The following is a 27,861-nucleotide window of genomic DNA, read 5'->3' as shown; positions in this document are numbered from 1 at the left end:
GTATCTCATATATATATATATATACACACACACACACACACACATATATATACATCATAAAATTTATCATTTAAACCATTTTTTTAAAGTTTTAACTTTAAGTAATCTTGACACCCCACATGGGGATGGAACTCCAGACCCCAAGATCAAGGGTCACATGCTCTTTCCACTGAGCCAGCCAAGAGCCCTGTAAATCATTTTTAAGTATACAGTTCAGCAGTATTAAATACAGTTGCACTGCTGAGCATCCATCACCACCATCCATCTCCAGGACTTTTTTCATCTTCTTCACTGAAACTTAGTAGCTATTAAACATGAACTCCTCATTCTCCCCTTGCCCCCAGCCCTGGCAACTACCATTCTACTTTATGTTTCCATGAACGTGAATACTGTAGGTGCCTCACAATAAGTAGAATAGAATCATATAGTATTTGACTTTTTGTGTCTGGCTTATTTCACTTAGCATAATGTCCTCAAGGTTCAATTTATGTCCAATTCCCTTCCTCTTTAAGGCTGAAAAGTGTTCCATTGCATGTATACATCTGTCAATGGACATTTACACTGCTCTCGCATTTTGGCCATTGTGAATAATGCTGCTATTCAGATAGGTGTACAAATATCTGTTCGAGTTCTTGCTTTTATTTTGGGTACATACTCAGAAATGGAATTGCTGGATCATATGGTATACCAGTACTATTTTGAAACGTGTCTCAAGGAAACAGAAGAAACTAAATTATCTTCTTTGGGGAATCCTTTAAAAAAAAAAAAGGAAAGGAAAGGAAAGGAAAATACTGAGTGTTTTGTTCCTGAACTTAGCTTAACTTAAAAACAAATTTTGTGAGATCTCTTTTAGAGATTGTGTTAGGTAGAAGAAAAAGCACAGCAATGATAGTGAGGAGAATGACTTTGTATTAATGCATAATGTAAAACTGTTGACCTCCCTGAGCATGTAGGAGACAGTGGGAGGAAAGCAGTCTAGACAATCCCTAATGTCTATAGATTCTGTGGGTTCTAGGAATCTATGGAAAATCTTAGAGAATTGCTATGTTCCTTCTTCATTTTTACTTTCCTTCTGTTTGAATAAGCAATTGTATTAAAGTTTTTTTTATGTTTTTTTTTTAAGATTTTATTTATTTATCGGAGGGGGGGGGGGAGAGAGCAAGCACAGGCAGACAGAGAGGCAGGCAGAGGCAGAGGGAGAGGCAGGCTCCCCGCTGAGCAAGGAGCCCGATGTGGGACTCGATCCCAGGACGCTGGGATCATGACCCGAGCCGAAGGCAGCTGCTTAACCAACTGAGCCACCCAGGCGTCCCAATTGTATTAAAGTTTAAAGAACTGTTCCTAGTTTTGTTTTTTTAAGATTTCATTTATTTATTTGATGCAGAGCGAGAGACGGTGAGAGAGGGAACTCAAGCAGTGGGGAGTGGGGAAGGGAGGAGGGGAGAAGGAGGCTTCCAGGTGAGCAAGGAACCCAATGCGGGGCTCAATCCCAGGACCCTAGGGTCATGACTTGAGCTGAAGGCAGACGCTTAATAACTGAGGCACCCAGGTGCCCCAAAGAACTGCCTCTAGTTAAAGAACTTAGTGTATTCTTGAAAAACAAATTTCAAGGGCAAGGAGAAACCCTGAGCTAGAAAAAAAAAATCACTGAGACTCATTGATAAAATCATTGAGACTAACTTAATATAATAGGCAATAATTTTCCCTAGTAGCACATTTATTTGATAATTGCCTTAGAATTTTCTAGAGTGTAGTATCTGTATACTCTAAGTTACTGGGGCTTAATTTAAGTCACTGTGGACTTATGATTACTTTATAGTAGTTGATATAGTAGTTGATATGAATGTACACCACTGAGCTCAGTATCAACAGGGAATACCTGCCAGGAAAAGTTTGAAACAATAGTTTGATCCAAACAACACTTCAGTTACTGAGCAACATACAGTCACCAAGGTCCCTAACCGACAAGGCATTCAGAGTCAAAATGCAGACCTGTCTGCAAGTGCAACAACACACTCCAAACACCAGCCATTCCTGGGCCATTCCTAATGACCCAAAGACATAATTATTGTCTTTCTCAGGAAGGATTTGCACCCTACTTTCCCCAGCTTCCCAGAACTCTACCTTCTTGAGCACCTACCATGAAGCAGGCTTTCCACTCCAGGGTCAAGTGGGGCAAGATACAGATAGACTTCAGGTCGGTTTTTTCCCAGTCAGTATTTCAACTTCTTAAAGTAACCTTTATGGAAAGCTTCCCTTGCTAGGTACAATGATCTATATTAACCGATTCAATACTGACAATTCTGGGAACAGGTTGTGCTCATGTTCACATTACAGGAAAGCAGAGGAAGCTCAGAGAAGCGTCCTATCTTAAGTCAGCAGGTAGGAAGGAGCACAGCTGGATTAAGACCAAGACCAGCACTTCTTCCGCCACACCATTTGCCCACACTCTCACAAGTCTATGCCAAACTGGGCCTCCCGGAAGAGAACATCTGAGGCTCCTCCCTCAAAAAGCAGCCCCTAATGATTTAAAAATTAATTTATAGTTTTTCAGTTAAGCGTGAAGTGTACTGATCACATCATTTATTCTCTTACCTTTATTTCTGCAGATAGGCAGAACCTTGAAGTTCTAAGTAAGGCCAAGAGGAGAGATCTCAGATCAGTCCTTTCATTAAAAAGAGCTTTCCAGGGGGACACCTGGGTGGCCTCAGTCAGTTAAGCGTCTGCCTTCGGCTCGGGTCATGATTGCAGGGTCCTGGAATCGAGTCCCACATCGGGCTCCCTGCTCAGCGGGGAGCCTGCTTTCCCCTCCCTCTGCTGCTCCCCCTGCTTGTGTGCTCACCTCTCTCTGACAGATAAATAAATGAAGTCTTTAAAAAATAAAAAAAAAGAGCTTTCCAGGGATAGAAACACCCACATTACCACCACCTCCAATAGCAGCAGGCAATGATTAAGTCCCTGTATTTTTATCCACCTTCAAGCTTACTCCTGGGCAATCTACTAGGAGAAAAGGCATCCATTCAAGACACCCCTGGGCATTTTTAGAGACTTAGATGAGGTGAATTCCTCCCCTCCAAATTCTAAGAGTGCATACAAATAGTGTTAAGGAATATTTATTAGGTAATAGATTCAGGAACCTTTGTTTCCTATTTCCACATGCATTTTTCTATGGTACTGAGACATCTGGGGTGATCCTAGTTTGCACATCACATTATGATGATTTTATTGGACCTGGAGCATAATTTTATGATTTTAAATGACCACAGATGTTTATAATTATTGTATCATTGATTTCATGACATGTTACTGGTCCATCTATGATTTATTTGATGCCAAGGAGTTGATCAGGAAGTTAACACCCAATTATGACATTGTTCCTATGGGAAAACACTATTGGCTTTAAAACTCCCATTTTTTTATTAATGCAATGCCATGAAAAGTGGGTACTCCTTGCTCTATGAAACCCCAATTAAGCAAAACACAACTATAAATTTTTCTTTAGGAGAAAGAAGCATTATTTTGGATTTTTTAAAATTATTATTTTTTAGTAATTTCTACACCCAACATGGGTCTCAAACTCACAACCCCAAGATCAAGAGTAGCAGATTAAGAGTTGCTCTTCCAACAGAGCCACCCAGGTGTCCCTGGATTTATTAAGAGAGATGCAGATGATAATGTGGAATAATTCCACTCCCTACATCACTGATTCTCAACTCTGGTTACATGTCATATCACCTGGGGGCACTCAAAAGATAGCTATTCCAGGCCTATCACAGACCAAAGGAATCAGAATTTTTGGGAGTGGGCTCGGGGCTGCATTTTTTTTAAAGCTCCCCAAGTGTTACACTATGAACCCAAGGTTCAGAACAACTGACCTATACCAGTGGTTCTTAAACTTAGTGCATCAGAATTACCTGAAGGCCCTGTTAAAACACAGACTGTTGGACTTATCTGGGAATTTCTGATTCAGGAGACCTGGGCTATGGTAGAAAAACCTGCATTTCTGGGCGCCTGGGTGGCTCAGTGGGTTAAAGCCTCTGCTTTTTGCTCAGATCACGGTCTCAGGGTCCTGGGATTGAGCCCCACATCGGGCTCTCTGCTCAGCAGGGAGCCTGCTTCCTCCATTCTCTCTCTCTCTGTCTGCCTCTCTGCTTACTTGTGATCTCTCTGTCAAATAAATAAATAAAATCTTTAAAAAAAAAGAAAAAAGAAAAAGAAAAACCTGCATTTCTAAAATAACTTCCTAGGTGATACTGATGGCCAAAGGCCACACTGAGAATCACTTCCTTATACTTTCTTTAGTTGAATATTAATAGTTACTCTAATTTAATTTCATTAGAAAAATATTAGACCTCTCCTCAATAAGGTGAGGTCTAAAATTTTAGAAAGTTTTCAGTAGAACAGGCCAAAGAAAGGATTTTCTGCTTAACCATCAATTAGTTTATCAGAACGTACCACCCGTTGAGAATTTTAGTTACTAAAGTTAAACCAGGAAAAAATCAGACACAGTTCACTCCCACCATTAGCAAGCACCACCCATGTGATGGCTGGGCACACACCATGAGTAAGTCATTATTTCCTTCCTAGAGCAGTGAACAGACTATCAGACCAGCCGGCTCTGCACACAGATAACTCTGCAGCCAGACGGTGACAGCTGAGGGAACAGTGAAAACCTGACTGGGAACATTTCAGAAAGAGCTGAAGGAGTTTTACACAGGAGGGAAACTTACAGCTAGATCTTCAAGGGGCTCACCCTGTTGCCAGTTTCCCAGTACCCACAACAAAATTTACAACACAGTGAGTGTCCTTCCTGCCCCCATGAGGGTGCATCTGGACCTTGTCCCCAGGCATAATAGGTGTGATCAGGAACTACAGGCTAATTTTACTTCCAGGCTGAAGGCAGGACCTCTGATTTATCTACCTTTGTACTTCTTACAACAATTAGCCCAATGCCTCACAGGTAAGTGTGGCTGAACACCTGGAAGTAAGTGATGAAAAAAATGTAAAGGGGGTGGGGAGGCGCCTGGGTGGCATGGCTGGTTAAGCACCCGACTCGTGATTTTGGCTCGGGTCATGATCTCACTGGTCATGGAATCAGGCTCCACATGAGGCTCCACTCTCAGCGGGGAGCCTGCTTGAGATTCTCTCTCCCTCTCTCTCTGCCCCTCTCCTCACTTGCATGCTCTCTCTCTCTCTCTCTCTGAAATAAATGAATCTTCAAAAAAATGTAATGTGGAAAATAAATCTAGTGCACCTCAGGGGTGCATTCAGGCACAGGAGAGGGGGTCCGGTTCAGTTTCAGGTTGAGAGTCTTGCTCCCTTCCAAGCTTAACACACCATGGACACTTGGAAAAGTATTCTTGACTAGTCAGAAATATGGCAAGACATTAAGCTGGTATGGGGATGTTAAGGATGAAAAGCAGGACCTTCCTCATGGTTTGCTTCTGTACTTTTGGAAAGAATAAGAGAAGACTCTTTAGAACCTAGCTCATTAATGCGGAGACTGAGGGCTGGCTTCTTCCGTGTCCCACGTTCTGTGTCCTGCACTCTGGCTAAACACACAATAGGTGCTCAAGTAATGCTCTTCCAAACTGAAATAACTTGAATTCCTTACTGAGTCTCAAAAACATGTTTTAAACTATTGGGACATAATGTGACAGTCACCTGCAATATTGAGAGCAGGCAGACAGTGAATTTCAAAATGTAGTATCACCAAGTAGGCATAGAATCCCTCTTACCCACTAGCCAGACTGAGGCACAATCAACAAAGCTTAGGTCTCTAAAGACCCCCCACAGAGAAAAAAGAGCCAGAAGCAAAAACTTTTCTCAAGTTAAGCACACTCACAAACACTTTTTTGTTGCTAGAAGAACTGACATAAATGTAGAAGTTAAATGCTAGAAGTACCCTTTGGAGTGCAGGTGTAGTAGGGGTTAGCCAACTCCCAGCTCCATAGCTCCTACTAGACCACAGCTCCCAGACAGCCCCTTCTCCTAAACAGCTGGATATTGAAGGTTATCATCCTCTCTCTGAAAAATGTAGTTTGCTATGCTCAAACTTATAAGTTCCCATATTTCCTTCAAAACTAAAACATATATAAATTTTGCCTTTAAAGTGTAGTACAGAATCAAATGTCAAATGAGCAAACATTAAAATAGCCCCCAAACTAAAGTATGATTGGGTTATTAGATTCTTGTTGGTGAATATTTCCCAAATAAAAATACTGAATAATTATTAAGCTCTAATTATTCTGATCAAATTGCATTCATTTCTGTCAATTAAATAATAATGGACTGCCATGATTTAAATTGAACTCTGTTTTGAATGGACGACTTCCTGTCATGTGAAACTTGTGATAGCATCATCCTAAATTCTTCCAGAATAGTTTGATACTTAGACATTAAATTATTTGCATCTTAAGGGCATTGGAAACCTATAAAGAACTGAGATCATATTATAGTCCACTGAATAGTGAAATGCCATTAATTCTAATTGTAATAGCACAGAAATGGAATTTATTCCACCATTTCTTTAAAAAGATGGTAAGGGTGGCTGATTTAACCAAGGATCAATATAAACAAGCTCATAAGAGGGAAATTTAAGCTACTCAAGAGAATAAGCTATTTAAACACATTTCAGAAGTATTTATATATAACTGATATGATGAATATAAATCATTTTTCTATTCAATAAAAAGGTCTGGTAGGACTGCTCTTTAACTACTCAGGTTGCAGTACTTAATTGAAAGTAACATACATTTTTTAAAAATCTGCCCATTCAGACATTTGACGAATTATCATTGATCTTCCCCTAACCTGCATCAATAAAGCCTCAATGTATTTAATTCTAACCATAACCTCAGGTCAAGAATTGAGCAGCGCCAACCGGATTCAGAGAAACTGATGCTGCTTGTGTTTTCAGAGAGGATCTGATGTATCTGATGATGAAAAACACCCAACCACTTTCACTGTACATTATGTGGTCCCTAGGCTGTTAGACATAAGAGAGAATGTCTGAGGTTCACACATCAATTGCACTAGCCCACAAGCACTTCTGAAAAACCAGGAAACATGTAAGTTTCCAAAGAACATGCAACCCTACAGGAGAGCCACAACACACATCCAGAGGCACTCAGAGAAGCGGTGGCCTAAGCAGAACTCTGTGGACAGCTCCTGTACTGAGGTGTTTGGTACGTAGAGACACCTGTGTGGCTCTGGGAGGAGGCCTGGGAAACAGGTTCTGTGGGGCAGTCAAGAAGGAAACGTTCTCCTCTACCCCAAACGCTGCTTTTCTAGACTTGAAAAACAAATCAGCTGGAGGGGCAACTAGAAGAGGAATAACTGAGATTATATGAGGTCTTGGCAGGTCACCTGTGGCAGTTCATTCAGCCCATTCTTCTGATTTTTGCCCTCCTCTTTCTCCCCCAGGCTGGGATTCTAACAGACAAGTCACTGAGGAAGACTAAGAAAAAATACATTTCTTTGGGTGAATATCTACAGGCAGTCAAAATATTATAAAACTAACAATAATATAAAAATGTGTAGAGTTATATATCACACTGGTCATCCTCTGGGCTCCCAGAATTGTTCATGGTCACCTTTAATCTCCTAACACTTGAAGATGACAAAAATCTCAAATAAATCTTAAATTTGGTCCTTCCACTGAAGGCAGTTGGGGAGTTCTCTCTAAAATCTCTGAAGAAAAAAAAATTCTTTTTAATGTCATCATTTGATTGCTTTGTGAAAAAAATACATCAAGATTTAAAATACAGAGGTTGAGAACCCACTCAAGGACAACCCTCTCCCAAAAAGGGTAACTCAGGATATATTCTGTTTAACTAGAATACACAGGGTGTAAAAAATGGGGTCCTAGGATCAAGCTCCGCATCAGGCTCCCTGCTTAGCAGGGAGTCTGTTTGTCCACTGCCATTCACCCCACCTGTGCTCTCTTTCTCAAATAAACAAATAAAATCTTTAAAAGAATTCAGTATTTACCCCTAGTGGTTTTTCTTAAACAATATAAGAAATTATATAGATGTGGCCCATCCATCTTTCCTTGAGAGCAATCATTCCTAAAGGACCCTAAACCCTCTATAAGCCTCAGTCTATACGAATTCAGAAGGAAAGAACCAAAATAACTCCTCATTCACACTATCCTGTTATTAGGACCTTGGAGAGAAAAGGTTAGATGGGTTATGGGAAGATGTAATGTAAGTAAAGTAAGTACTGAGATTCAATAAAAATTCAAAGACTTGACTCTTAACGTACTATATCTGAGTGAAGTCAAAGTCAGGACATTCTATAAGCAAAGTTGACAGGTCTGTGTGATTTTGGCAAAACACTCATCTGTATTAAACACCAATGTGGATATGACTAACACCAGAAACGTGATCAAATTTCTTCAAGAAATAAATGTATGATAAATTTAGGTAGATATCAAAGATCTGAAGGCTTGATGTTTTCCTTTTTTTTTTTTTTTTTTTAAATTAGGAAGAGAGGCAGACAGAGAGAGGGGGAAAGCAGGCTCCCTGCTGGGCAGGGAGCCCGATATGGGCCTCGATCCCAGGATCCTGAGATCATGACCCGAGCCGAAGGCAGAGGCTTAATCCACTGAGCCACCCAGGTGCCAGATGTTTTCCATTTTTTAAAAAGATTTTATTTATTTACTTGACAGAGAGCGAGAGAGGGAACAGAAGCAGGGAGAGTGGGGGAGGGAGAAGGAGGCTCCCCACCGAGCAGGGGGCTGAACACAGGGCTTGATCCCAGGACCCTGGGATAGTGACCTAAGCCAAAGGCAGATGCTTAACGACTGAGCCACCCAGGCACCCCAATGCTTTGCATTTTCAGTGGACAAGAGAATTGGCCTCGTCTGATATCAAAGTGACCACTGCATTTTGTCCCAGAAAGATTTACTCAAATTTGGTATAGTAAATAGCATATTTCTTAGAAAACCAGTCATTTTAAAGAAGGGTAAATCTATTTTCCTCTTGTAGACCATGGCTAACCACAGTATGGCACAATTTTGGAGAAATCAGACCTCACCCAGTTACAAAAATAGCAAAAAGGGCTCTTACTGCTGGCAGAAAAATAGCTAACATCTTTATTGATACTGCAAGAACAGAGTTTTAAAATTTTCAATTATGCATTTAAAAAATCAGCTCTTACAGATAAGGCTGAAAGGGAAAAATTAAATTGTTTATAAAAGAGAAAGTAACTACAATCATTCTTTGGAGAAAAGAAGAGAAGGAGGGTAAAATTTGGGGAGAGTGGGAGGAGACACTTCAGGTCGAATGCTGAATATGTGACCTGTCGAAGCAGTTTGAACAGTCTGGGCCTCGGGTCCCCAATCTCTGAACTAAGGAGAGCATTGCCTTCCTCTCCCTAGAAGGGGTTCTGAAAAATCAAGTAAGGTTTATAAAAGGATTCAGTAATCTGTAATTGTTATTACTGGTGTTTTATAAGGAATTCGTTTTACTCCAAAAGGGGCTACATATCAATATGAACAAAAGGGCATTATTCTCCTCAGTATAAACCCCAGATCAACCAAGGCTCTCTTTGATTTGCTGACTTTTCCTGATTGACTTAGTTAAATCCTAGGTGCCCCAAGGATCCCCACCTCCGGGTACTCACTTTTGGAGTGACCCTTTCCCACTGAATGCGGGCTGGACTAGCGTCTCCGGTCTCACACACAAAACAAGATGATGCACAACTCATGGACTAGGTGGTGCAAGGCACTGTAGACCATGTTAGGCTCTCCTGGATTATTCACTCAGGGGAGCCCAGGGCCTTGCTGGGAGCCGACCTATGGAGAGGCCCCTGCTGTGAAGGCCTGAGAGCTCTATCCACAGCCACAGAGAAAGGAGGCTTTCTGCCACCAGATGAGTGAGGCTGACAGCAGATCTTCTTGACTGCACCCTCATGAAAGATGCTGAGCTAGAACAACCCAGCTCAACTGCTGCCATGTTCCTGACCCTCAGAAAATGCAAGACATAATGAACGTTTGGTGCATTAAATTGCTAAGTTTTGGGGGTAATTTGTTTGTTTTTTTATGGAGTCCAATGAGGGGCTTGAACTCACAACCGTGAGATCAAGACTTGAGCTGAGATCAAGAGTCAGACGTTTGGGGCACCTGGATGGCTCAGTGGGTTAAGCCTCTGCCTTCAGCTTAGGTCATGATCTCAGGGTCCTTGGATTGAGCCCTGCGTGGGGAAAAAATCTCTGCTCAGCAGGGAGCCTGCTTCCCCCTCCCTCTCTGCCTGCCTCTCTGCCTACTTATGATCTCTCTGTCAAATAAATAAATAAAATCTTTAAAAAAAAAAAAAATAAGAGTCAGACATTTAACCTATTGAGCCACCCAGGCACCCCAGTTTGGGGATAATTTGTATGCAGGGAAAGATTACTATTACAGAGCATTTGACAGCATCTTGTTTTGCAATTAACATGTATTTTAAGATCAGTCATCTCCTTGGGTATGAATTATCTCACCCATTGGTAAATTCTGTCATTTTTGCACTTGTCTATTTTCTCACAACAACTTCAGACGCTGTCTGCATAAACTGATCATCTTTGATTTACTACATAAAAACACACCTTAACTTGCTTCTTGTATCCACCTACTATCTTGCAATAGGAGGATAGCCATTTTGGGTATGTGTGCATGTGTGTGTTTCTTCTGTGATTCCTGCCAGACTTTTAATGTAATTTGGGTTGGAGAAAGAAATACCTACATAAAAAATTGTATTTTTGAGTAATCTCAATGAATCCGGTATTACTAAGATTAACCCACCCTTATTATTATTATTATAATTATTATTTTTTTTAAAGACTGATTTGGGTGCCTGGGTGGCTCAGTGGGTTAAAGCCTCTGCCTTCGGCTCAGGTCATGATCCCAGGGTCCTGGGACTAAGCGTTGCATCTAGCTCTCTGCTCAGCAGGGAGCCTGCTTCCTCCTCTCTCTCTGCCTGCCTCTCAGCCTACTTGTGATCTCTGTCTGTTAAATAAACAAATTAAATCTTAAAAAAAAAAAAAAAAAAAGACTGATTTGGAAAACCTACTCTGGTTCCACCAGATCTAAAGCTCTACCTTCCAAAACTCATTTTGTGGCCCTGTGCAACAGCTCTTTGCAGTGCAACTTTTGTTTTTAAAGGGCCTTTGTACCTAAAATGCCCATGAAGGCTTCATTCCACTTAGGCCAAAGATTCATTCAGTACAGAGACTGCCAAACCCATTCACAAAAGAGTAAAATCTTTGAACTGCTATTTCTCCCCACCCTCAGTCTGAAAATAAAGACAAGGAAAAGAAATAAAAGCAAATTATTAAGGATACCTTAGTATGGCTCTAGTTGTTTAAAAGTTGAAAAATATTTAATGAGCAGCTAATTTCACTTTTCAAGGCATTCAAGATGCACCAGTGGAAATAAAAAACAAAACAAGAGCCAGATCTCGTGGAACTTCAAAACTGTAAAGTTCAAAAGATCAGTCCAATAAATATTAGTTGGCTGTTTTTGTGGAACCCGTGACCATTAGATCCTTCACAAATGAGGAAAACCAAATGAAACCCTGAATTCTCAGACTCCTATATGCCACCCTATTTGTCTTACCACAGGCGATATAATTTATGTTCTCCAAGACATGCTCCTCACCACCATTATAGCGATTCCTCCAAATGAGCAATTTCATTTCATGTAAGCTTTAGAATAAAAAGATACATTTTAAAAATGATAATCCAACTATTCTACTAGTTTTTTGTTTTTTAGTTTTCTTGGGTTTTGCGTTGTTTTTGCTTTTTGTGTGTGTGTATTTTTGTTTCTTTTTTTTGTAAAGGTCCCTTAGGTAACTGGCAGTTTCCGTTTAGTTTGGCCTTAATGAGTATTTACTGCATGCAGGACCCAGAAGCAGAATCCATACGGCTTTCAATTTCCTCAACTTAAATACAAGAAAGTGTAACAGTAACCAAAACTTTTCAAAATATTTAAAAGCACTACTTTTCACCACTGAATTTTCCTGCCAAGTACACACTATGCTTTTAAAATTACCTGCCTTACATCAGATGTTGATTTACAGGCAGAATTCAAGCTCTTACTTAAAAAAATGTTTCCTAGACATATGAGAATCATATTTTCTTAGAAAACAGTTTAAAACTTCATCTATAGATGGCCCAGTGTCTAATTGGAGAAGGTGTAATTGAGATTGATGAGGAACTATGTTCCTCCAGTTATATGAAAATAGGGCTTTTTTTTTTCTCATGAACACGTATAATGAAATAGCATATACATAAGATTATATGTATACTCTACATATGTACATTCTAAATTTATGAAAGCATTTCAGATGGTTTCATATAATAGAAACATAATAATTATATAAAATTTAAAGTGTAAGGTACAGTTCAGTAGAGAAAATAATTATTTCAGGAAACTAGACTAAGGAAGGCTGCTTCAATGGAGACATAATTTTAATTTTGAGCTTCCAAGCAGCTATCATCATCATTAGATAAGAGACATACGAGTTTATTCAGTTTATCAAGAGAAGGACTTTCCCCTCTCACTCATAGGCAAGCCTTAGGGTAGGAGATACTAGGCATAATGGAGAGAATCTTTACAGAAGGTGCAGAATTTTCATGTGGCAGAAACTGCAAAACAGCAACCCATGGACCAGGTTCAACCCACAAGTTATCTTCTTTGATCCCTCACAGTCTCTACAAATTTTTTTGAATTGTTGCCAGTATTTAACATAAGAACCTTGACTTCCAGATTCTTCTGAAAAATCAGATTTGAGAAGGCTAGCCTTACATTTCCACAGGGTAGCAGTTGGCTGACTTAAGAGTTAACTCTCCTGTACGTCACAGAAGTCCGCCTTGCCACCACTTACATCATCTGCAGGTATTTGAGTGTGGACCCCTGTAAATATATCGTGGTTTCTTGTAAAATCTTACTATGAAACTTGAATGTATGATATGAAATCAGCAATCTTCAAAGACCAGTCTTCAGGGAAGCAGGAGCAATGGAGCACAGGGCACAGAACAGAGCTCAGAGGGGAGCCTCCTCTCTCTAGGCATGAAAACCATTCAGGAGTCTCTTAAATAACACAGAAGACAAAGTCCAGGGACTTTAGATACTGCCCCCAAGAGTCCCTGACCACATGTTAAGAAATCACTGAGAGAATAACATATATTCTTTGAAGTAATATCCTGTTTTAAGCTTTTATTTATTTATTCATGAGACTCAGAGAAAGAAAGGGAGGCAGAGGGAGAAGCAGGCTCCTCACAGAGCAGGAAGGTTGATGTGGGGTCCATCCCTGGACCCTGGGATCATGACCTGAGCAGAAGGCAGACACTTAACCAACTGAGCCACCCAGGGGTCAATAATACCCTGTTTTAGAACAAGACTCCTTCATGTAGGACTGATGCTGTGCAAATGTGTATTAGAGAATGGTTTATGTTCCCTCTGACTTGCAAGGTGTCCATTCTAACTAGTTGAAAATATTCTGAAGATCACCTCTGTGTTTATGGAAACTCATGGAAACTCACCAAATGCAACAGATAAAAGGAAGGGTGCTCTGCTTGAAGAAGGCGCAGGAGGGCCAACGTGCTTGGACCTCCTGAACCAAAAACGTGCTGTTGATGAAGAAGTGGGTCCCATGTCACAGACCCATGACTCTTCAGAGTTAGTTGACTCTAATGGCTCTGCCAAAAACTGGACTGCAATCATTGGCCAAGGAGCTCCCTAGAAAGTTCCCGAAGGGCAAACATTCTGTGCTATTGATTATAGAAAAATCCATAGATTTACTTAGTCTGGCATGCAGTTGGCAAAGCAAACATTTGTTACTAAAGTGAAAGTGACAGGCCATTCCACAGGAAGTAGACTTAGAAGTAGCAAAGGCAGGGTCTAAATTTTCGTTGAGAAAGAGCTTTGGATCTGCTGGAATGCCTGAACAAGGAACAGATTCAAGGCACGGAAATACATACTATAGGACAGATAACTTTCAAACTGTTGTTTAAAGCAGCAAACCTCTTTTCTGAACCAAAATCTAGACTGAATTCCGATACATAAAACTGCAATGAATATAGCTGTTTTCTGACTGAAAGGTGGTTAAGAAGCCAGAATCTCCCATGTAAATATGTCCACTTCTTCCTTCCCATGAATTTGGCATCTTTTCAGAATCCTAAGGTTTTGTGGAACATACTGTAAAACATACTACCATGGGGGAAGAAAAGGTAGGACTTTGGCCTGGAAATATTTTTTAAAGATTTTATTTATTTATCTTAGAGAGAGCACTCAAGAAGGGGGAGAGGTAGGAGTGGGAGAATCTTAGGCAGGCTCGACTTCCTGCTGAGCACAGAGCCTGAAGTGAGGCTTGATCTCATCCCCCTTAGATCATGACCCGAGCTGAAATCAAGAGTCGGACACTTAACGACTGAGCCACCCAGGCACCCCAGGCAGGCCTGGAAATTTTTAAGGCAGATATTAACATCTTTTCCATAATAGTGAACTGAAGCCACAAATTTCCAATATCAAAATTATTATTTTGAAATCACTGAAATAGACATGGAGAGCAAACCATTAATACAAAAATCAATGAACCAACTCTTCCTGGCAAATCTCCTAAGATATATAAAGAATTATTTTAGAACCGACCACCTGTTCCCAGTTCTTTTATAACCCTTAAAAGAAAATGTCACTTTCACTTACCTACTTCATAAAACTAAATCCCTCTCTTCTTTATTTCAAATAATTGAATAAACAGCACTGTTGTTATCTCAAATCTTTTGTGAATAAAAAAAACAAATGAATGTAAAATACTAAAAAATATTAAGTAACAAAAGAATTAGAAGTATTCATTGACTAGTATTTTATTATTTATTCTTCAAAAGGGAGACTAAATCCTACATTTTAAAATATCTGAGTTTAAAACCTGGTTTCTAAAGATCCTTGATTCTATCACCATTAGCACTGACAAAACTCAGAGTTTTCAAAAGCTTATTTTACAAATTCAGTGTCCATGATTTGAAGACATCACTGCTCATATAAAGAGAGAGGTGGAAAAAGTACAGCAAGATCCAGGAGCAAGGCCAGATTATGCATCCACAAAATTTTTTTCTATCCTTCAATGGTATTTGGGGGAAAAAAAAGTGTTTTCCCTTTACAAAGAATAAATACAATTGCACTCGGGGTGGGGGGGTATCCCAAACTTTCACCACTGTGAAATTCCTTCCCAAATTTTCAGCTCTTCATAAAAGCCAGCAATGTTTGACATCACCACTCAACCACTGACGAGTGCGTGCATGTGTGTGTGTGTGCATCTGTGTCTGTGTTGTGTGTGTATATGTGTGTGTCTGTCTGTCTACTGCACTTTCCCAGTAAGTGTATGCCCCAGAACCCATACATTCCAACACACTGAGCAAGCACACACACGCCTCCCTGGCTTCCCCAAACTCAGCTAGCGAGGGGGCACTACACTGGAGGCAGGCCTGCACACCAGACACCTTCCAGCCCTGCCCAGCCATCCCCACGGAAATGCAAAGGGGAAGGAGAATGAGAGTAAAAGAGAGAAAGAGAGAGAGAGAGAGAGGAAGTGGCCAGTACAGGGCCTCATAGAAAGAAATGCAAAACCTTTTGTGGGGCAGGCCAGCCACATATTCCTAGAGTTTTTAAATGTCAAAGAATAAACTGAGATTTTCAGTCCTGCTGGCACCACTGGAGGAGTCACTTACTGTGTTCTATGCACTATCAGTGAACACCAGGCTTTCCCCTGTGCTCTGAAATTAGAGAATGCATGAGCTGTGTGACATGTTCACTCAGTCACCTATGCTCCTATGGCCGCCTATCTCCTGGCCTCTTTCTTTCCCTCTCTCCCTCCAACTATCTCTCTTTCTTTCTCTCTTTCCCTTCTTCCTTCCTTCTACTTGAAGAGGATAAACTCCATTTTTTTTTTTAGTGTTAAACTGTTGAATCATCTACCTCTGACTCTCTCAAAGATGCACAAATATTTTACTCCAAAATCTTACCCATAGAATGAAGAAAAACATCCATTTTTCGTTATACATTGTTAAAATCACAACAATCAGGAGGGACTCAGTTAAAAGGTCTCCATATGATATAGTTATCGCCTGTCCTCACAGGAGCTTTCTCAAAATATCTTTTATTTTGTGAATTGGTTTGAATGAAGTTAACCTGTCTGCAGAATCACCATTCGATTACATATTTTTGCTTTACTTTTTGAAGAGAAAGAGAAAAGAGATGTAGCAAGATAATAAAAATGTCTTCTCTGATAACATTTTAAGCTCTATTAGAGGTTCTTGATGGAGAAAAGTCATTATTTTTTAATCATAATAAAGCTAATAAGATTATGATTTTATCAAAAAAGCACAACCTCTATATCTAGAAGCAAAATTCTTGTAGATCTCATATTTCACTGATAGTATAATTGTATCTTGTGTCTTATATACTTAAAAAAGTCACCAATGTACTATATATATAATGTTTAAGTATTGTATCAAAAAGAACATATAGATCTTTTTACTCCCTATGCTTTCACTGACATTTTCATGTGTCAGAAAGGTTTAAACTTTTCTAATGTTGGATGAATCATTTTATGAAAAGCAATGTGTGAGAATCCCATATTTCCCTTCTCTAGACCATACACATTTTTTTACATACAGATGAAAATGAAACCATGCCAAACTTTGTACAACATTCTTAAGTCCTAAACAAAAAAGCCTGGGTCTTTTTTCAGGATTTAAAAAATATATATCTGGGCCAAAGGCATGAATACAGACCTTCTCCCCACACTGCGTACACATTATGTTTTTTTACACTACATTTTCAGCCACAATGACTTTTAAAAACATCTCTCTTTCATCATTACTAACGTCTCCTACAATAGGAAAGACTACTTCAAAAAGTGTCCTCCAATTATGACTAACACTTTTAGCTGCTTTTCATTTATATTATATTTAAAAATAACCAAACTTCAGTCCCTTCTCTTCCTCAGCATATCTGTTGTATACATGTAAATTTTATTTCTTATTCTGAGTTGGGAAAAAGATACAAAGTTACTCTCTAGCCTATGTAAACATTATCACAACTCCTGCTTAACTGGTAGGGTGCTGTTACTATATTCAAATTAGGAGGAGAGCAAAGGTAATAGGACCACTGTTTCTTTGAAGCAGGTTTGGTCAGGTAGAAGAAGGAATTGCTTTTGAGCCTGAAGCTTTACAGCTCTATCTGGAATAGGGATGAAGTACAGGTCTCTCCTGGCTATTGTGAGGATAAAATAAGATACAGAAGGCCTAGGGCAGCCCCTAACACAGGAACTGCTTTCTAAGCATTAGTTACCTTCCTTCCTCATCTTCAGAGTCAGAATTCCACAGATCGTGCAATATCCTACTCCATACTATCCTAACTTAAAGAAATGAAATGTGTGGGGAGTTGGAAATAATCTTTTCACCTATTATTTTCTTGATAGTGCCTTCCTCCCTTCCACCACCACCATATACACAGGACAGTATCCCAAAGTTAAAGGAAACAAGAGGATAAGTGCAGGAGAAGTTTACAATTAAGGGAAAATGAACTGCACTTCACAAACTGTGTTATTTAGTATATGTTTTTGAGTGGTTATATCATTAATGAAGATCTCTGAAAACTTCACGGGTGCTATCCGACCAATATTCCTTCCATCCCCACAGGAGAGGCCAAAGGCCATATTCTGTACAGCAAGGGAAGCAGAGAGACACCACATCTAGGGAAAGACCTGGCAGACACTAAGAAAAGAAACCAAAACATAGTCCTGACCTCCAGCAATGGGGTGGTTAAAAACGCAGGAAGAACCCACCCAAGTGATTCCTTGAGCTAGACTTTCCTTTACCACAAGGCTTACAGTCTTGACCAGAGCGATAGCTCACTGCCTCATGCATGTGGCCCAAGATGTCGAGAGAGATACGTCTTTCTTGGCAGTGTTCTATTTCACAGCACAAGGAACGCAACCACTGAAAAAAGCAACAAACTCCAACCCCACTTCTGTCTATGGGCGAGCATGGTGCTGGGAGGAGGTAATGCTGCTGGTAACGTTTAAATTGCCTCTATTTGTTTCTAATTATTTTTGTTTCTAAAAAATCGTAACAAAGTACAGATCACTCAGATTGATGTAAGAATAAGACTGCAAAGGGTCATTCACAAACAAATCCATTTTCAAATATTTTCATCACTCTTGAGAAGCACCCTTTGAGCCCTCCAATGTTTTTGACTGACTTCTTTAACTTAAAAAAGAGGGGGAAAAAGTCTCAGCATGCTGGACTGAGGATCAGAAGACCTGGGCTCTACCCACAGCTTCACTATTTAATAGCCATGCGGCCTTAGGCAAATTATTAAATCTTTCTGAAACTAAGTTTCCTCATCAAAAAAAAAAAAAAAAAAAAAAAAAGGACGAAATTACTTGTCCTATCTTCTTCACATAATTATTATTTGGAATAAATGAAATAATGTGTTGAAGGGGCTGGGACATCAACCGTACTATATGAATATACAATGCAGGCACATAAAAATACATGTATCCACTACTAGCATTATTTACACAACAACACATGGAATCATGAAGCAACCTTTCTGATCACATTTAAAACAAAAATTAAAAATCCAAGCTTACCCCTGAGGCAAATTCTCACACACTGGCACCATTTTAATTATATCATAATGAGAAAAGCTGAAAATATTCTCATTGCAATGGTCCCAAAATATTTTCCTGGTCATTAGGTACAACAGTTCTTATGATACAGATAAATATCAAAAAGTCTAAAACATGCATCAGAACTCTTAATTTTCATTTATTGGACTCATTAAAACACCTATTTTATGAAATATTCTTGATAGTACACAGAATGGGAAAATTCTAAGGAATGGTCACATTTTAAAAATAAAGTACAGAATAGATAAATAACAAAGAAATCCAAGAATAAATGAACAAAATATATCTCAAAAATGCAAGCCTATTACGCAGTGAGAAAGAGAGGCTTGGGAAGGAGACATATATCTATTCAATGATGGGCAATGGGTTAGCTTTTAGATCTGATGGCCTGCTATTAATATAAAAGCATCCATTTTCTCCGATCTACTTAATCTTTACCTCAATATGCCCTCCAACTCTAAACCAAATTAAAGAAACAATTATCATATCCTCCCTTGTCTTTGGAAACCAAAGCAACAGAACCTGAATTTTTCTATAAAAGAAAATAATTTTTCTTCACTATTTTATGGAAAGACCAAAGTACATGATCAAGACAGGAAAAGAAAAACCTTAAAAATAATGCTCTGAGCACTCTACAATTTTGCTGCCCGAAATAGAACCCATACAGTCCATGCCACCAAATGAAAATTACAAGTTTGTAAGCATGAAGTCAAATTATAAAGTAAAAGATTTTTAAAAATATTTTAATGATGACAAATGGGAGGAAAGACTGTTATCTTTACTGGTAGGTGCTTGTTGTTTATTTGCTATTACGTTTTCTTCAATGATAGTGTTCTGAATGACTACCCAAACTGACTCGACTTGAATTTCAGTGTAAAAAGGATAAGCCTTGACTAATAAATTACTTGGGCATGTTTTGTTAAACGGAACCATCCCAATACTTCAAATTAAGAAGTTAATCATAACTTTTGATAAATTATGCTTTTGACTAAAAGTTTCAGAAAACTGGTTTAACAAACTGGCTTAGCCAAGCCACACAACTCTCTTCTTCAACACCAAAAAGAATGTAAAGACACTTTGGTGGCACGTAAGTGGAATTTTTAAAAATACATTTTGAAACTTTTTTAAAAGTCTCCGAAGAAACCAGTTCAATATTTATGTTTCTAATGAAATTGATTCTGTCAGAGTTGTTGTGCAAAATAATATACTGTCTTCCACAGTATAGAATTGCTAAATGAAAATGCATATTCAAATCTTGAATTCTCTAACATTTATAAAATGGCTTATCCATTATCAGAGCCTTCACAGAATCACTGAGCTGTGTGAGAGGGGCTATCCAACAAAAGGGAGAGTAGACTGTGCATTGCATTGTCCTCCCAGCAGCACACTTAGGGCAGAAGCCACTATAGGTGCCTGAGCCCTGGCTTCCAAAAGGTTAACCACCTACAAGAGTTATGCATCACTCAAAGCAAACACTGAGTCCCTTTGTCACAAGGTTCAAATATCTAGCAATTTTCATTTGCCGTGTCAGATTCTAAAATCCAGAGCAAATGTTGCTCAATTAAAGATTTCCTCCTCTTCCCTCTTGATACCATCTGTCTGAAAATACTGTTCCCCCACAAAGCACACATGCACACAGACATCCATGTGCACACACCCCACTGAATCACAGAGATGACACACTTAGCTCAAATAATATCCTCTCACAACTCTGACCAATTGCTCATCTACTTTTGAGAATTTCATTAGAAGACTTGGAAGAGTGATTCAGCAATAGACAGCAAATATTTAGAAAGTTGAAAAGTATCAGATATATGTAAAAAGTTCCTGTAGAAATCTGATTTTCATTGTTTTGACTTTTAATAAGTGTGCCCGTTACTATCCTCTTCTGTACTTTTCAACCTCATTTACATGCCCCCAGCTGAAAAACTGCAGCAACCTCCACAAAACAAATCACCTACTCAAAATAGTTAGATGTAAATTTTGATTCACGATTAGTTCTAAATCATCTAATGTCCTTTCAAAAATTCTTCTTAAAGAAAATATATTATATCACCATGTATAAAAGCTATTGTACAAATACTACTAATCTTCTCTCATATAATCTCAGGTTAAAAGAACAAAACACAAAACTCTGAGACCATCCCTTACTGGTCATCTTATATCCAGCCATAATTACAAGGAAACATTATTTTTTTAAAAAACACTACTTGACAAATGTATTAAACATCACCAAAACTCCTTTTAGAATTACTGGGGAGATGTAGTCATTTAGTACTGTTATAAATTGCTACAATACAAATTTAAAACTGAGATGAATTTGACCAATTGGAAATCAAGTAGCACATAAAAAGTATTTTGATTTGCAGCTTTCAATGGTTTTTAAAATTTAGCTAAATGATATAAAACATCAAATGGCCAGTCTTTTAATATTTGTAAGCTACAACTTTTAATCTACATTATCACCTAAATTATCAACTAGTTTTTTTCTTTATTGCTTCTATTTCAATTCTAATTCTTATCTCTTAAAGGTCACAAAAATGTGTAATTCTTTATGGCATTGCCTAGAAACATATGAAAAAATTATTAGCTTTTTTAAAAATGGGAAACTAAATGTCCAGCTCATAGTCAAATCATAAGTTACCTTACACTTTGACATATATTTTATATTAATATATGTTATATCCACACATGTAATCTGTATAATTAAATTCAGGGATTAATTTTTAATTCAACAAGTTCTTTAAATAGAAGGTTATCATATGATTTTAACCTTAAAAAGTCTTTTCTATTGCTACAAAATTAAAAATTGATGCAGCAAAAGCTTTTGTTGCAGGGAGGGCTTGAGGTTGGGTGATTTTTTTTTCTTTTTGGTATTTAATTCAACTATACACAATGTAGTACATACAAGCAAAATACAATTGAGATACTGTTTTCTTTAACATTCCTATAGGAGACCGAATTCATTTGCATTGGATAGAACACAATTACTGATTTTTAACTCATGAAAGACAAATTCATAGCTTTTTCCTACACTACCTCATAGTATTCACACCATCTCAGTGAAAGCATGTCTAGCAACACTTGGTTACTTCCTAGCAGTGGGTAAAAATTGCATTTTTCAAAGTGTTGTTTCTCACAGAATCATTCAAGTTTAGTTACAAAGCACATTCAGGTTCACGTATGTCTTAGTCCAAAACAATTTATGTGACATGTGCTTGTGTGTGTGCATGTGTGTAGGTCCATATGCAGATATCTGTATATGTATTTAAACTAAACTCTCCTCGACATCAAAAATGAAATTTCTCTCAAGGAAGTTTCCACAACTTTTAACAGAATTTTAAAGTCACTACCAGGTTCTTCCTCTTTAAGCAATCTTTGATTTATACATAGTACCAAGAAATATGAATAGAGAAAAACAATCCAAAGATTCATATTCAACAAAGCTTGAAACCAACTTAGCAAGTAAGAAAAATAGATGGTTTGTCTATGGTTTGCATTATAATAATTTGCATCTAATAAGAATGAAACACATGTGGCAAAAAAGAAAAAGAGTTTAGTGCTTCTGAGGACCCTGAGAAAATAAGGGTTATCTAGTCTGTCTGCTCTAATAGCACATGTAAAATGACGCTAGAAGGATACTTAACAAAAGACCCAATTGGTAAGCAAATGGCATGCCAATAATTTCATGACTTAAGATAAAAACATCTCCTCCCAAAGTATCATTTGCTTTAAAAAAAAAAAAAATCTATTTGGAATGTAGATAGTAAAGTTCATTCTTGCAAACAGAAAGAAATCAGAACAATATAAGGAAAATGAGCACTCAATTGTTGAATGATTTTTTTTTTAAGGAAGCAAGCAATGAGGATGAATTGTTTTCTTCACATTTTCACTTCAACTAACACAAAAACCACATATAGAACTGACTTAACGCTGACAAATCGACTTCTAACTTGTGAGATTTCATGGAAATGCAACAAAGGAACACCAAAATAGTCACCATATAACCTAAAAGCTTTGGTTTCAAATGTCACAGTACCCTGCTTTTTGAAAGCCAGCACTGTGATAGTGCCCTGTACATGAGAACATACAGCTGCTTCATCCCAGGGTCTGAGCTCAGTACACAACGCCAGTCATGAGCCATCTCTCCCTTAGCCTGTAGTACAAGCAACTAATTCCTGCATTTTAAACCAATAAAGGAAAGGGGAAAAAAGAGTAAAACCATCCAATCAGAAATGATGCAACCCTCTACAGCAGCAGCTTATGCATACATTTGGTATGTCAGATGTCTTCAGTGTAGTGAATCATACACAGCGTATTTAATCTACCTCCTAGGTATTTCACATCGCCCACATGTTCAAAGAAATCATGTACTAATAGGACTATGTAAGTCCTAGTTCGCTCTTTATTTAATTAATACTAAAGAATTGGGAATGCTTTTAATTCTGAACTCTTACATAAACACAGCAAAACTACCTAAATGATACTCTGGCTAATAATAAATAACCTCTTCATTTTGAAAGAAAAAGTTTAGAAGAAGTTTATTTGTGAGCAGGCTCAGGATAAGTTAATAACTTCAGATGCTTTAGTATTTCACTTACATTGCAACATGAAATAATGTACTTTGCAACATGAAATGAGACACCAAGTAAACAAAGTTAAAATTCAAGTGATTTTTATTAATTATAACCCAAAAAGGGTTATAAAACAGCTTAAAACAGCTATACCCCCAGCACATACAGCCCATAGAATCAGGCATTTATAGAATAATAGCCCATCAAATATTATAGGTGCTTTTTTCAAGCCTTACTCAATATATTCATCAAATTTTCAAGTACTGTAAGATGAGTAATTTAAATTACAATAAGTACTTAATATATCAGAAAGTTTGAACTTGAATTTCTCAGGCAAAAAAAAAATTATAGAAAAGTTTACAAATTAAAACACTTAACTGAAAAACCAGTTACACATTACATCTGTTCCTGGAGAGAAGAACTAGCTTAATATTACACATGAAGCTGCAAATCATAACTTTTGCCTTTTTCTAAAGTCAGTAGCTTTGTGACACCTCACAGAATCATTTGCAAACAAAAGATATTCTGTTGCTTAGTTAAAATAAAAGTATCTGAAAAGACGCCCACAGTTTTTAAAACCTCTTTAACAAAACATCTAAGTATTTATAAAATTAGTCAGTTTGTTTTAAAATTTATTCAATCCTGGTAAAAATCAAGTTAGTGGTTACACTGTTGAGTATCACAAATTGTAAAGGTGGTAAATCAAAGACTTCACTTAGAGTTTTCAATCCAGCTACTTAATGACTAATGGTGAAGAAATGTATGTGAATGGGATATAAACTAAGTTACGACACATGGGAGAAAAAGAATCTAGAATGAGTAATAAAGGGCCCGATTTAAAGTCCACAATAAACTTTAAACAAAGATGTTCTCCCTCATTCTCTCCTCATAGATATTTCTCACGTAGGCAAATCACTGTGGAGAAATCCAACTTCCACAAAGCTCTTTACTCTTTTATTAACAACAGTGCACTTAAATATAACCTACAGATTTCACAAAAATTCTTGTTCAGCCTCAAACATATCTTAAAAGCAACAACAACAAAACGCTCAGAAGCAATAGTCAATAGTCTCACTGACTAAAAAAGTCTGGCTTTTTAACTGCCATCCAATCCAAACAACCTTCTTCTTTAGAGTGCTATGCAAAATATTGACCCCCTTACTGAATTATTTTATTATTCAACGTTGAGCTATCTTTAAAAAAAAAAAAAACCTAATTAATCGCGAAGTTTAGTTAAGCAATTTAGCTGACAAAGTAAATATTTACTCTTAACATCTCACAGGAAGTCTTGACAAGCATTTGTTGCCACTGTGCTGGGGGTAGGGGTGGGAGGCAAGTTTTAATAAACAAGTTTAACGGTCCCAGCGAATTTCACACAGCTAGGGTTCGCCACCCCTCACCCCCAATAAGGCACCATATATTCCCAAGCACAGTCAACACCTTATATAATGAAAGTAAAAAGTGTAACTTTCTAAACTGTGTTATCTCCACTAACAAAACAAACAAAAACCCTTTTTTAAACTATAAAGGCACATTTTTTAAAACGGAGCGTATTTTTGTATTTTTACGTAAGCCGTATCACAAAATAACTAAGTAAAAGATATTTACCTGAGCTTTTTAGAGACTGAGTAATCAACTTCCATGATTTTCCCATGCAATTCCACTTTACCTTTAAAACAGAAATTAAAGCACTCAGAACCTTCCTTAGATAAAAACCGGCGGGGGTCTAGGAGGGGCACGCACAGAACTCTACGCTCGGGCTCCGCCTTCGGGCGCCCTCCAGGGGTCTCCTACCCGGCTCCAGCTGGGCAAACTTGGTTCCCAGTGGGAAGCAAGGTGGGCGCCCCCAGTCTTGGGACGAGGTGGGAAGGGCGCGAGCCCGGATCCGACCTCAGGTATAGCTGTGGGTGGCACTACCGGAAAAACAAATTTAATAAAGAGCGGCGCCAATTTGAAAGGATGAGCTCATTTGAAACTCAAGCTGCAGGGCTGGCGCGGCCCCGCTCCTCTCCCGGCCCCCACTTCTCCATACCGCTAACCCGCGCCCCGAAGGCTCCGCTGCACTCCCCTCCCTGCCCTCTCCACCCGGTGGCCCCGAGAAGACTCACCGACCCTCTCCTCCTGCCCCCCCACCACCCGGGGGACCGCTTCTACGAGAGTCCAGTCCCGGCCGGCTCCTGGGTGTCACCTTGGCCTCGCTGCCGCCCCGCCCCCACCCCACTCGCCAGTGGGGAAGGGGCTCCCGCCGGGCCGGGATTCGGGGGGCGCAGGCTCCCGGCCCGGGGGCGAGCGCGGCTCCGAGCGGTGCGTGTGCGAGAGGGAGAGTTGGTGAGTGCGCGCGCGCGCGAGTGTGTGTGTGTCGCTCTCCGTCTCCCGTCTGGGCTCCAGCGCTCTCGCGGGCCCCCCGGTCGCCTCTTTCCCGGTTCTCAGCCCGGGCCCCCACCGAGTTGAGACAGGGCACCTCGTAAAAAGGTGCTTCTGGCCGAGCGGGAGGCGGGGGGACGGACGGCGGAAAGCCCCCAGCCCCGAGTTCTTCTCAATAAAATCGGACAAAAAATTCAGAGAAAAATAGGAGCGCTTGAGAGACGAGCGAGAGGGGACTGAGGTTCGGGAGAGGACCTGGAGAGATGTGCCGTCGTGCAGGGGCTGGGGTTGGGGAAGCCCCAAAACCTCGGAGGGGATCATCAGGGTGGCGCCGAGGGGGTGCCGAAAGTGGGGGACCGCGAGGCGAGGTGGGGAGGGGGGCTTGAAAGGAGAGTGCGGCTCAGGGAACGCCAGAGGGCGAGAGGTCCCGGGCACGAGGCACGGAAAAGGGTAAGGTCCGGTCAAGGGAGAAAGAGATGCAGGATTTGGAGGGGGTCCCTGACAAAGGGGGTGACGGGAAGGTCAGGGAAGAGAGGGGACGGGGGCTCTCTGAGGATGGGGGTGGGGAAACTCTGGAGAGCAGCTCGGGGAGCCAGGGGGAGGAAGGGTGCCCCCAGAGAGCGAGCGAGCCCTGGGCACCCTCGGAGCGGCTCGGGGGTCGCCCCCGGGCTGCGGCTGGGAGGGCAGGGGGTGAGTCCGGAGTGGTGGGGGGAGGGGAGAGGGCCGTCCCGGGATCCGGCCGGCGGCGAGAGTTGAGGGTCTGGTGCGTGGAAGTGAGGGTGCGGGCGCGGGAGCCCCTGCCGGGCGCCGCCCGCAGGGCTCGGCCTCCCTCCGGGCGCCGTCCCGGCCTGAGCTGGGCGAGGCGGGGGGAGGGGGGTAGCGGCGACTGCTTACCCGAGAGGGTCTCGATGGCGCGGATGGCCCAGTTCTGGTCGGGGTAGTCCACGAAGGCGTAGCCGGACTTGAGCAGGACCTGTCCCGCCAGGGGCAGCTTCCTGTCCCCGAAGAGCTGCCGGAGCTCGTCGGCGGTGACGGCGGGGCTCAGGTTCCCGATGTAAAGCTTGTTCATCATCCGTCTCTTCCCCGAGAGCCCGCGGCTCCCCCGGCCCGGTACCCGGCGCTCCTCGCCTCCTCCGCTGCCCTCGTCTCTCCTCCTCCTCCTCCTCCGCCCCCCCTCCCCGCCCTCCGCCCGCCCGCCACCCACCCCCACCCTCAGCCTGGCTCCCCCCACCGCGGCCGGCCCGGCCCGCCCGGGGGCAGAGGCGGAGGCGGGGACTCGGCGCGGCTGCCTCCTCGGGGCAGAGTCCCGGGCCGGGCGGCGGCGCGCGGACAAAGCGCTCTCTCTGCCTCCCTCTCTCTCTCTCCCTCTCAAGGCGGTGGCGGGAGGAGGAGCAGCGGCGGGCGGCGGCAGCGCACCCCGCGTGTGTCTGTGTGAGAGTTTGTACGGGCGTGTGCGCAGCCGAGAGTGAGCGAGCGAGCGCCCCCTCCCCGCCCCGCGCCGCCGAGCCCCTCGCCCCCCGCACGGCTACCCGGGCTTCTGCCTCCCGCCGGGCGGGCGGAAGCGGGTCGACGCCCGGGGCTGGGGCTCCCGGGCGCCAGAAGCCCCGGCGGGCGCGGCGCGGAGGCCAGGCGTGCGGCGGGGCGGGGAAGGCGCGCCCCGGGCGCGGGTGGGAGTGCGCGAGGGGGCGCGGGGGAGCGGCCGCGAGCCGCAGACGTGGGAGGGAGAGGGGCCGTGGGAGAGCTCCGAGAGGGGTGTGCGCAAGGTGGACCGGATGTGAGAGTGCGACTGCCAGGGCCCGCGGGAAGGTGTGTCTCGGAGGTGAGAGGCGAGGGCAGGCTGGGAGGCAACTTTGGCGGCGAGTTGGCCGCGTCTGGCGCCCTGCGCGGTCCCTGGCGGAGCGCTCTTTCAGAGACCCGCTCCCCGCCCGGCTCTCCGGGGCGACCGGGCGGCGCGTGTGGTCGAGGGATCGCGGACAGGAGTCGGGACGCCTGGGGCCCGGGACCGGCCGGGCCCTCGCAGACTGCGCACCCTGGGGAAGTTGCCGCTGGCTTTGGGCCTCAGTTTCCCGGCCCGCTGGGGGGAGACGGAAGGCCAGAACGGAGTCACGTCCCCTCCGCCCGCACCCCCATGCGCCCGGAACCCCGCGGCGGGCGGCAGCCTGACGTTGGCAGCTGCTCTCTATTCTGGGAAGTGCCGAGGGCTTCCCGAGCGGCCGCTGCGAAGCCAGGTGGCGGGTGGGGAGGCC

At 41.6% G+C, this 27,861-nt stretch overlaps 1 protein-coding gene across 7 annotated transcripts in view; it reads right to left on the bottom strand.

Annotated features, from left to right (window-relative positions):
• IGF2BP2 (insulin like growth factor 2 mRNA binding protein 2) overlaps window positions 1–26,788 on the bottom strand; it is a 171,737-nt gene extending 144,949 nt beyond the window's left edge. For all 7 annotated transcript variants that reach the window (XM_059163214.1, XM_059163212.1, XM_059163217.1 and 4 more), the window contains exons 1-2: window positions 26,510–26,788; window positions 24,860–24,920 (exon numbers count right to left, since the gene is read on the bottom strand). In XM_059163214.1, the coding sequence (XP_059019197.1) occupies window positions 24,860–24,920; window positions 26,510–26,687 (239 nt within the window). In that variant the 5' untranslated portion in view covers window positions 26,688–26,788. The remainder of the gene's footprint in view (window positions 1–24,859; window positions 24,921–26,509) is intronic.
• Window positions 26,789–27,861: the final 1,073 nt, after the last annotated feature.

Source organism: Mustela lutreola, chromosome 2 (genome assembly GCF_030435805.1).
Source record: "Mustela lutreola isolate mMusLut2 chromosome 2, mMusLut2.pri, whole genome shotgun sequence".
NCBI lineage: Eukaryota > Metazoa > Chordata > Mammalia > Carnivora > Mustelidae > Mustela > Mustela lutreola.
This window is presented reverse-complemented; position numbering and strand designations above follow the sequence as displayed.